At 39.5% G+C, this 11,726-nt stretch overlaps 1 protein-coding gene across 3 annotated transcripts; it reads left to right on the forward strand.

Annotated features, from left to right (window-relative positions):
- Positions 1–514: 514 nt before the first annotated feature.
- On the forward strand, positions 515–9,453 carry LOC119474332 (heterogeneous nuclear ribonucleoprotein Q). Of its 3 annotated transcripts, XM_037746308.1 has the most exons (13): positions 515–722; positions 2,438–2,597; positions 3,582–3,700; positions 3,981–4,088; positions 4,365–4,478; positions 4,770–4,946; positions 5,071–5,206; positions 5,598–5,803; positions 5,901–6,050; positions 6,169–6,290; positions 6,406–6,731; positions 7,095–7,233; positions 7,953–9,453. In XM_037746308.1, the coding sequence occupies exons 2-12, from the start codon at positions 2,450–2,452 to the stop codon at positions 7,199–7,201; spliced, it is 1,713 nt and encodes a 570-aa protein (XP_037602236.1). In that variant the 5' UTR covers positions 515–722; positions 2,438–2,449; the 3' UTR covers positions 7,202–7,233; positions 7,953–9,453. The 3 variants fall into 3 exon arrangements, with proteins under 3 accessions (XP_037602236.1, XP_037602237.1, XP_037602238.1); XM_037746309.1 differs by lacking the exon at positions 7,095–7,233; XM_037746310.1 differs by lacking the exon at positions 2,438–2,597 and having other exon boundaries at positions 593–722.
- The last annotated feature ends 2,273 nt before the right edge of the window (positions 9,454–11,726 follow it).

Here is an 11,726-nt window from a genome sequence, read left to right on the forward strand (position 1 = left end):
TCCTTATAAAATCCTCATCCTTAGTAATTATGATGGATGCTTTTGAATGACCTGCTGCTGCTCTTCTTCTGTGTGTAAAATGCATACAAGGCAAGCTATTATAAAGAATAATTGTTTAAACAATTATTTCTGTGATTTATTGGATTTTGTACAGAATACCAATCAAAAGACTTTAAAAAAAATATTTTTTTAAAAATGATTTTCACTGGTGGTGTTAGATTATTACAGTAAATTATTAATAATAGGCTAATTTATTTCATTGTCATACTCCCCCTTGTTTTATTTAATTATTGTTTATTTTAGTATTTAAGTTAAATGTTTTATCTGTTCTATTAGTCAAACTATCCCTTACATAAACAGTACTATTGTTTTTGTCCTTATAAAATCCTCATCCTTAGTAATTATGATGGATGCTTTCTGAATGACCTGCTGCTCTTCCCTTCTCCTTCTTCTTCTTCTTCTTCTTGTGTGTATAAAACAGCATACAAGGCAGAGCCCGTGCGGAGCTGTCCAAGGAAACCCCGTCGACGAGACAAAAAACTCGAGGCGTGAACGTGGCAGCCATTTTACATCATCAAGAGTGAATGAGTGAAGCCGGATCAGTGCCGGGAGGAGTTGTTTTACACTTTTTTCTCTCTCTCTCTCTTTTAAAAATACATCACATTTAATCTTCCTAAAAAATAATCAACACCATACACGTTTTGGTGAGCCAGCAGCGGCAGGTAGGGCGAATAATCCTGTTGATTTGTTGCTTTTAAGTGATTGAAATCGTGGCGTGAGTGTGTGGTGGTTGTTTCAAACAATGTGCTGAAGCTGGGTTGTGTTGGTTGAAAACGAGTTCTCCAGACCGGCTTTTTCGAAAATGGACTCTTCCTACAAGGCGGGCACGTTGACTAAAACATCTTAAGTGTAAAAAACCAACAGGCCTCGCTGTGTTTAATCAGTTTAAAGAGATATATTAAGTGAAAATGGAGAAGCCGTTAACCGTTGACGTTGTAACAATGGCCTCAACTGAAATTAGCATGTTAGCTCAAAGCTAGCCTATTTTGACAGATCATGGAAACTGACATGCTCATTGTCATCGTGTGCTAACTAGCAGCTAGCTGCTAACAAAACCCTTTACTCCTGTATTACCTGTACACGCTTCTTCACTACTATCTAACGCATTCATTGTGAATGCATACCAGCATGTTATTGTGCAGATGAAAGCTCTATAGTTAGCTTTAATGTTAGCAACTAGCTATGTAGCTTAGCCTCAACGTGTTCAGTCCACTCCCTGCTGAATCTAATCATTAACATCGGTTAAAAATAATATACTTTAAAGAGTTTTCTTAACTTTGCATATTTATAAAAACTAAAATTGATGTGCACATTTAGTTTTAAGGTTGCAGAAATGTTTTAACCACAGAGAAAAAAGCACGTGGTAACCATGATAATGAGATTGATTGATAAGAAACTATAATATATATGGGTTGCATGATGTGTTTTTAAGTTGTTATTAGCTGAGGGGTGATGTAAGTTAACAGTTAGGCCAAAACAGGAAGATTTGCTGTCCACGTTTTTGCTCAGTCCAGCAGCGTTGCCGGATATAGTAATGTGATCAGGCTAGTTTGCACAACTTCATGCCTCCAGTATCTGTTAATGCAAACTACTAGTACATGTTTGGGTTTGTCCTTAACGTGACAATTGAAGTTGTTAATTTAGTGTCACAATATGTGTCAAGAAATGCTAATAGGAGCATACTTGCTTATTGGTCAAGCTACCGGAAACCGGCTCTCTCTCTCTCTGATGGAACACGTGTATCAGCTATCTAGCTTGTGCTGAAGTCAGCAGTGAAGAAGGTAAGTTAACATGTAATTTAGAGACCAAAAGCAGACCAGGCGTCTACTCCAGCACCAGCAGCGACCAAGAAGGGCTGTGATACATACACAGGCGTTTAGCAAGTGAACTTGGCACCATTTGCACAAACTTCTTTAACCTCAAAATGGACTGCCACATGGACACAAACCTGGTAGTTTTTTTTTTACAAAATGTCATTCAATTGATTTCTGTGGGGGAATTTTTTGGTACGTGCATTGTCTGTGTTGCCTGCAATGTTCAAACATCTGTCAACTGCCTATATATATATATATATATACAGGTTTCTGGGGTTTTACCTCATGCAAGCTGAGAGCTGCAAGTGTTATGTCAGGATAGTGAAACGTCTCCAGGCTGTACAGAACCACGATAACCTGTTTTTGCACACAGCGGCATCCCCTTGTTTATTAATAATTAGTGCTGTTCTGTATCCAAGATCATAAATGGTCGAACCATTTTTTGTGTTTTTTTTCTTTTTAAAAATGATTTTCCTGACAAGTCTGAGACTTTGCACTCTTCTGAACACATCCAAAGTCTTGCCCTTGACCCAGGATTAATTTGGCTCATTGCATTTACACAGATTTCTGGAGACATGGCCACAGAACATATTAATGGAAATGGTCCAGAAGAACCAATGGACACCTCTGCTGCAGTTACCCATTCTGAGCACTTCCAGACTTTATTAGAAGCTGGTTTACCACAGAAAGTTGCTGAAAAACTAGATGAAATTTACATAGCAGGTAAGGCACAATGAATATACTTGCATATTCAAATATGCAATTTTTTTTATGTTTATCAATTTCTTGCATGTACTGTCATTTTATCACCTTTTTGAATGGGGGAATTGGGATCATGAAGCAACTTTTTGTGGTTTCCTACCAAAATGGGTACTGCAGTGCTACAAAATATTAAATTACACATTACCAATGTGAAAATGTGTAAATGATTGCAGCATTTGCATTCCCAACATGGTTGCATGATCACTGGTGTCAGGGCGAATTAATTGTCCTCTCCCTTGGAGCGTCTTGGTGAGCCTGTCCAGTCTCTCCATTCATTTTTATGAAGTTTCTGTGCATCCCATAACATTATTGCAGAGGGATGAACTGGTGTAAGTATGATGTCAGTCACAGCTTATGTTATCTGTTGCTTTGGTCAGGTCTTAACCAGTTTGTATGGGGTGAGCTGAAGTGGCAAAGTTTGGGGGTCATTTTAGGACTTGTGTGGTCGGTCCGATCCAGAAAAGTACTGGTCTGGCCTTTTCAGCCAGATGGGGCCGAGGCAGAAACAATGGCAGCAGCTGTCTGGTGTGTGGCTGCCTGGGACAGGTGACGGCCCCTCCATAGAGGAGAATGTAGACCGGCTCATTAGAAACTCTCAACCACAGTACAGAGGGGCACTGGCATATCGAGTTGCACTGTCACATCTGTTGTGATTAGTTCTGCAAAAACTTGCTGGTTGGAGAGTAAAGTGCAGCCTGACTACTGAATACAATGCTATTAGATTAAGCTGGTCCCGCTCCTCCCTTCTAATTGTAGTAATCATTATCTATCCATTGCACAATTTTCTTAAGACATTTGTCATGCAAAATGACTTGCATGCAAACATGTTTATTTGATTCTTTCAGTTGTAATTAACTTTCTGTGCTTGACTGACAAGGTAGTAATGAGAACTTTCTCAGTCTTTGTTAGTAGCTCATCGTTTCTCTCTGTCTTGTCCCCCTCCAGGTTTGGTGTCACACAGTGACTTAGATGATCGAGCGATTGAGGCTCTGAAAGAGTTCAACGAGGAAGGTGCTCTGCAAGTCCTTTTGCAATTTAAGGACAGCGACCTCTCACATGTTCAGGTATGCATGTGGCACTGTTGGTGTATTGTTTAGATAACTTGGACGTTTCATTTCTGAAACAAAGTGGATGATTTTGCTCTGTTCTGTATAATGTCATGTAGTTGAATTGTGGTTGCACAATAGCCCTTAGTTGTCATTATCTACAAGACGGATTTTTGCTGTCTTGTGTAACAGCTTATTCATTTAGTGTGGAACCAAGAATCGGACATTGTCCTATTGATGTTTTATTTACATAGTTATTGTTTGATAGTACTTAGTTGTTGTTTTTTTTTTCTTTCAGAACAAAAGTGCCTTTCTTTGTGGCGTGATGAAGACGTACAGACAGAGAGAGAAACAAGGGACCAAAGTGTCAGACACCAATAAAGGACCAGATGAAGCCAAAATCAAAGTGAGAACTAACCCTGATATTCAGAAAGTTGGATCCGATTTAATGATTTGGACGAAATGTGTGAATGCTGAGTCAATACTTCTGAGTGTGAAAATATAGTTCATCTCTATAACCAGGATGCTGTTTGAATATAAGACGCATTCAAATCAAATAAGATTTTGTCCTTTCTTGCATGCTTTTAATGGGCTCTCTCACAAATCTTTTTTTTTTTTTTTTTTAATCTGTGACTGTCAATTAAACAGTATCCTTCTTTCTTCTGTTTTTTCTTATGATCAGGCTTTGCTGGAGAGGACTGGCTACACACTTGATGTGACAACAGGCCAGAGGAAGTATGGAGGTCCCCCACCAGAGTCTGCTCACTCAGGGGCACAGCCAACCATTGGTACAGAGGTACAGAACATTTCACCTCTTTAGTTGTACCATTCATTAAGCATAAAGATGCAAAAATGATGCACTCTTATTTACGTACTCTGTTGAGTTGGTTGTCGTAAGTTGTGGGCCAGGTGTCATACGGTGTCCAAATGATGAAACTTTTTGTAAATTCTGTAGTAACCTTGGTTACACTGATAGTTTACCGCTAAGAGCTGACTGGATACCTTTTTCCTAAACGTCATCCATCCCATGTCTTTACCTTAAATGTCCAGTTAAATACCATATTGTCCTTTCCTCTCAACCTGGCAGATATTTGTAGGCAAAATCCCCAGAGACCTCTTTGAGGATGAGCTGGTTCCGCTGTTTGAGAAAGCTGGCCCCATCTGGGACTTGCGCCTGATGATGGATCCTCTCAGTGGCCTGAACAGAGGCTACGCCTTCGTCACTTTCTGCACTAAAGAAGCTGCACAGCAGGCTGTCAAATTGGTACGTTTACTCTACTGCAAGTCTGGCCAGAAAGAGAGAGGGTCTGATGGAAATGCAGACAATAGAACTTAGTCAATAAGTAAGCTACTTGTTATTACTTACAATATTCTCCTTACTTCTACAGTGCAACAACAATGAAATTCGACCGGGTAAACACATCGGCGTGTGCATCTCTGTGGCCAATAATAGACTGTTTGTTGGCTCCATCCCCAAGAGTAAAACAAAAGAGCAGATTGTTGAAGAATTTGCAAAAGTCACAGGTGAGTCAGCACCATCCTTTTGATTTCTTTATATTTGCTCTGCATTTAAGATTTGAAATTAAAGAATCAGTGAAGGAAGCTTTGACAATTTGTTTAAAGCATTTCCTGTTTGTGTCCAAATGATGACCTCTGTACTATGCTGGAGTGACTCACGTTACCATGATGGTTTACCGCTAAGATCTGATTGGACACTAAACATAGTTAATTTGTCTTTTTGACATTGCATATTTTCTGCACTCAAGGTTAGGTTTCTCTCATGAGTGACAGAAAAAAATAGATGTCACTAGTTTGTAGGTAGGCAATTGATCTAACTGTGATCTCTGTTGAACACATCCAGTTAACCCCCTGCTGGCTTTTCTCCACCTCTCTCTCCTGTTTCTTGTCTCTACAGAGGGTCTAAATGATGTCATATTGTACCACCAGCCAGACGACAAGAAGAAGAATCGCGGCTTTTGCTTCCTGGAGTATGAAGATCACAAGACTGCAGCTCAGGCCCGCCGTCGGCTGATGAGTGGCAAGGTGAAGGTGTGGGGAAATGTGGTCACCGTAGAGTGGGCTGATCCCATCGAGGACCCAGACCCAGAGGTCATGGCCAAGGTAAGGCATAGAGCTAGAGGTCATTGGTAGTATACTGTTAAGTATGTGTTTTTATGCTGCAGTTGTATAAACCAGAACCTTGTTTTACCATTACCAGGTCAAGGTGCTGTTTGTGAGGAACCTGGCGAGCACTGTTACAGAAGAGATACTTGAAAAGTCCTTCAGTCAGTTTGGCAAGCTGGAGCGGGTGAAAAAATTGAAAGACTACGCCTTCATCCACTTCGAGGAAAGAGATGGTGCTGTGAAGGTATTGACAAAAAAACCTTTGTCACTGGACTGACTGACGAGACATTTATCATGAGCTTAAACTTAAGTTTGCTGTAATTGCAGAGAAAACAATTTTATGATCTTGATCAATTGCACAGGCTTTGGCTGATCTCAACGGAAAAGATCTCGAGGGAGAGCACATTGAAATCGTCTTCGCCAAGCCCCCTGACCAGAAGAGGAAAGATCGCAAAGCCCAGAGACAAGCGGCTAAAACACACATGTAAGAGAGAACCCTGCAACACAAACCTGTGACCTTTTAGTCATGCAGTTATCAAATTTAAATTTACATAAAGCAGGATGCAGTGTTTAAGTTGAGTCTGTGTGTCATTTTTCAGGTATGATGAATACTATTATTACGGGCCGCCCCACATGCCACCACCCACGAGAGGCAGAGGCCGAGGCGGGCGGGGAGGTTATTCTTACCCCCCTGACTATTATGCCTACGAAGACTATTACGATTACTATGGATACGACTACCACAACTACCGGGGTGGCTACGATGACCCGTACTACGGGTATGATGACTTCCAGGGGTCTGGGAGAGTACGAGGAGCGAGGGGAGGAGTCCGTGGTGGTGCCAGTCAGACCAGGGGCCGCGGCGGCGTCACACCGAGGGGCCGAGTGGGATTCTCCCAGCGAGGAGGCCCTGGAACAAGCAGAGGTAAATTACATTTTTCTGTGAGTTAGTTTAAAAGTGCGTAAAATCAAAAATCACACTGTGGTGACTAATAAACATGGAAATGGAATATGAGTAGAACGGACATTCACATTTAAATCAAGCATGGATGAGCAGAGCGGCAACATTTTTATGTGTACCGTTACAACCGTTGTAGCCGGTTGTAACGGGCTGACTTCTGTATAAACTAAACCGACTGACAGCAAGTTGCAGAGTCACTGGGGTGAGGTTTTGCAGTAACGACTAAAACAAGCAGTGGAGTAATAAGTCAGCTAGCTAACTAGCGGACAGCTGGCTGGTTAGCTAGCTTGCTAATTTTGCCATGCTTTGATGCTACACTGGTTACAGAAAATGAGTCGAACAGCAGGCTGGTGGCCAGCGGCAGAGCTGGGTCTAACGTCCCTCTGCCTCACTCCCCACCGCTCCAGAGAAAGACAAGCTACCTCGCCAACTAACCGTCTCTGGAGCTGCGTCTGCTCTCTTCTCGGTGAGCTGCGACCACACTTAACTGCCCCACTGACATGTGTTGTTATCATAACAACTAACAGCAATCGCCATTTTCTTTTGTACTATTCAAATGACCACAGAAAGCAGTTCAATGTCTGTCTACTCCTATTCTATTTCTATGCCTATAAGCTTAATTTTGCTGTTCCAGATGATTACTGCTCACTACAGGAAAATAACTTTGCACGTGGCTAAGTTTATTTTGAGTCTGTGCTTTTTAGAAGTCTTGAATATCACAAGAAAAACGACTACTGAGCTGTCTTGTCTGCATATTTCTGTTATCAAAACACCCGCTTCAGAGAAATGACATGGGCATAAGGGGTATAGTAAATTGGCAAATGAAAGCAGCTGTGGAAGGGGGAAATTGGCAGGTATTGATTGTCTTCAAATGATGTTGGTAGTAATTATAAGGCTGCACTTAAACTTAGTTACACCTGCTTATTGGTCTCATAACTAATCCCTGACAGGTGTCATCTTTCAGAGCAGCCAGTCAGTTTGTTTGCCAGCAGACAAAGGTCATTGACAACATGCTATACTGTTAAACTCCCACACTAGTGCCAAAACACTCCTCAGTTTAAATTTTGTGGAATTTCATTAATCTGTCAGTTTGCTGATTGATGGGGAATGTGGTCAACATGGGTGTCTGGACTTTTTTTTTTTCAAAATGCTGTACTAATTTTATCTTTCCTCTCATTGCTCCAGCAGGGAAACGGGGCCGAGGACGGTCCTGACCTGTCGCAGTGGATACTGACTTGATGTGTGGGGTTACACCGTAAGCTGCAATGGATGTTGAAACAAAAAAAGAGCACGACAAAAAGGTCCAATGATATTCCAGCCTTACAGAAGAAGCATCTCCCATATCCCCATGTTTTTTTATTTTCATTTGTTTCTGAAACTGCCACCTTAAAAAGATGACCGGAGGGTTCTAAATACTCGCCACAGCCTCTTTGCCCCGAGTCCCCTGTATTAACAGGGCTCTATGTATTGCCCTTACAATCTCCCCCTTCCCTGTCCCTGAACATGCCATTTTTAAATAATTATTGAAGAAATTGCACTTTTTTAAGTTCTTGGGTTTGAAGTGGCTCAAAGGAGCTTGATGCTATTGTATATTTTTGTGCTAATCGCAATTTTTATTGTCGGAATATCCATGTTCTTAATCGTTTGATCTGGATGTTTGACAGAGAACATTTGCAGGTTTTTAGGGTGTACCCACCTGGCATGGATAAGTCAGGCATTCCAGGAAAGTGGTTCTTTTCAGAACTTGTCTTTAAAGGGTTGGTTGACTACCTCAGTACAGAGGATTAAACTACCCGGCCTGTACTGTAAATAGGGAAACTATATTGATGAAAGCAGGGCTTGTTTTCATACAAAATATGCACAAGACCTGCAGCGCAAAAACAATGTACTTAATGTAATATAGTCATTTTAGCTGCAGCTCTGACACTGCAAACAGTCAAACTGGGCATGCAAAACAATCTCATGTGATGAGTCTGAACAAGCCCTGCTTTTATCCTATTTTGAACTGAATTAGCCGCCTTGCTTCTTCAGAGTATGTAGTTACTGGTTGTATAGTTTTTCGGATAAAATGTTACTTTTGTAAAGGCTTCATCACAGGCATCCAACTGCCTTTGATTAAAAAAAAAAATTAAAACAAAAATAAAGCCCTGCAGTGTCCCTTTTGTGCCACTGTATTATTCCAGTGGGTTTGTTTTTATATTGATACCGATGCATTTTCAAACAATGTCAGAATCATGTAAAACAACTTAAATCAAATCTTTCATCATATAAAATCAATCTTGAATGATCCCTTTCCAGCTCCCAAGACACAGCAACTTTGTCAAAGAGTTAATCTTGATGGATGACTGAATTGCCATATTGCCCAGCCAGTGAGCATGTGTGCCTAACGTTAGCTGCTATGATTTGGTGAGGGATCATAGTCACATAGTGGTAGAAGGGATACTGCAGTGAAGGATTTCTATTTCCCGGGTATAGCAAAAAGGAAACTGCTCTTCAATCCCAGTTTTCTATACAGTTAACTCCCTCAATAAAATCATAACAACCACCTTTTGAAAAAAAGATGTTAGCAGTTTTAAACTATTGTTGGTGGCCAACAACGTTTTTTGCATTCCTGCAAATAAATTGTTTTATACTGTAAAATGGAGGTGAGTGTAACTTATTTTTGTAATAAAGTTTTTGATTTCTATCTGTGTCTTAGTCTTTGGATAAAATCTGTTTGATTCAGATTTGCAACAGGTCTGTCTTTGAAAGTAATGATGTTAATCTCATCGGTTAAAAATCAAGCACTTTTTGAGTAACAAGCTGTTTTCTATTTTAGAATGACAGGTACAAAAGAACATCACTGAGAAATTTAGACCATGGAATAAGATATAAAGCACAATGTTATAGCACGCTTTAGCTAATAAACAGACCAGTATGCATTTACATATTACATTTATAAAACTATAGACTCCAGAGCAGACTTTTGTATGGCTCAGTTCCATTTTAAGTGTCACAGGAAGCCATAAAATGAGCCATCATGCACAATACTGGAGCCCTGAAATTGGCAAAACTAAATTTAATATTGCGACCAATTACATTTGTGCTTTTCATGCCATGACATTAATAAAATAATTCAGCGAAAAGGGTTTGGCTTTCAATTTCACTTCCATGAACAATGAGCCGTAAATAAGGCGGTTTGAACCTTCAATAAAGATATTATTGGAGAGCAACTTAGGCCTTCAAAGACTTTAGTTTCATTCATTTACAGTAAGATAAGATAAGATATTCCTTTATTAGTCCCGCAGTGAGGAAATTTGCAGTGTACAGCAGCAAAGGGGATAGTGCAAAAAACAAGATACATCAGCTAACACAGTAAAAAAAAAAAGAGCTAAACAAAGTATGAACCATTTAAATAGAAGGAAGTATAAAAAATAGGAGCAGACAGACTGTAACACTGATGGGAGTAATGTTTAGCTCAGGGGTCAGCAACCTGCAGCTCTGGAGCCACATGCGGCTCTTTAGCTCCTCTCCAGTGGCTCCCTCTGGATTTTTAAAAATGGAAATGAATAACTGCTTTTTGTTTACATTTTCAATTTTATTTATCATTGTTGTAGGTCTATGGTACGATGGAGTATTAGGGCCACATTGAGGAAAATAAATAAATCTGAGATTTCGAGAATAAAGTCATAATATTATGAGAATAAAGTCAGAAGTTTACGAGAAAAAAAAGTCGTAATATTATGAGAATAAAATCATAAGTTAAAGAGAAAAAAGTCGTAATATAAAGTAGTAATTTTATGTTATTTTCTTTTTTTCTTGTAAAGTTATGATTTTATTCTTGTAATATTATGACTTTATTCTGGAAATCTCAGATGTTTTTTTCCCCTCAATGTGGCCCTAATACTCCGTAGTACATTTGCTCTTTGGCCCTCACTGCATTAGACTTATATTCTATATACTTAGACTATAAACTGTGTTACCTTCATCACGATGCTCAGATTACTTTTGCGGCTCCAGACAGATTTTTTTTTTTCTTTGCCTAAAATGGCTCTTTTGATAGTAAAGGTTGCTGATCCCTGTTCTAGTAGATACCCAAAATACAAGCATGAACCTGAAAATGAGCATATGTCCCCTTTAAATTATGTTTATACTGCACTGTAAACAGTATATATGTAATCTGCAGGTAACTAAATTGAATATTCGGACCAATTACACTTGCGCTTTTCCTGCCATGCCATTTCTAAAACAATAATGTGAAATGGGTTTTGCTTCCAATTTCACTTCCATAAACAATGAGCCCTAAATAATGCAGTTTGGACCTTCAATAAATATATTATTGGAGAGCAACTTGGGCCTTCAAAGACTTTAGTTTCTTTCATTTCATTAATATACAGCATGCTAATAAACTGTTGAGCTGTTAGCACAGCAGATTAGGTTACCTATCAGACCATGATTTTTTAGGTCTGGTGTAATTTTAACAGGTCTGTAGTCGCATTCAAATCTTAAAGGTCCCATATTGTAACAAGTGAGATTTTCATGTATTTTATATTATAAAGCAGGTTTAACCAATTTGGTTGCAGCAGGTTGCAATTCCGTTGAAATGCACTAAAACGGAGCGTTTCAGACAGCGGCTGAATACAGGTACATTCAGACAGACAGTATGAAAAAAAATAATGTGTTTTTTAAACATTAAAGCATGTAAACATGTTCTAATAGAAACCCAAAATACAAGCATGAACTTGAAAATGAGCATGATATGTCCCCTTTAAATGATGTGTATACTGCACTGTTAACAGTATTTATGGTATAAACATGGCAAATAGGGTAATTAGCCACTCAGCTGTCGCCACTCCCACCTCGGCGTCGTCTGTTAAATAAATTAGGACAACTTGTCGTGTATAGTTATTTATTTTAAGGTAATGTGTGTTTGATATACCTGTTTAACTGTAAACTAACGTTACTAGTGGTCAGTGCGTC

This window comes from Sebastes umbrosus, chromosome 16, assembly GCF_015220745.1.
Source record: "Sebastes umbrosus isolate fSebUmb1 chromosome 16, fSebUmb1.pri, whole genome shotgun sequence".
Classification (NCBI taxonomy): Eukaryota; Metazoa; Chordata; class Actinopteri; order Perciformes; family Sebastidae; genus Sebastes; species Sebastes umbrosus.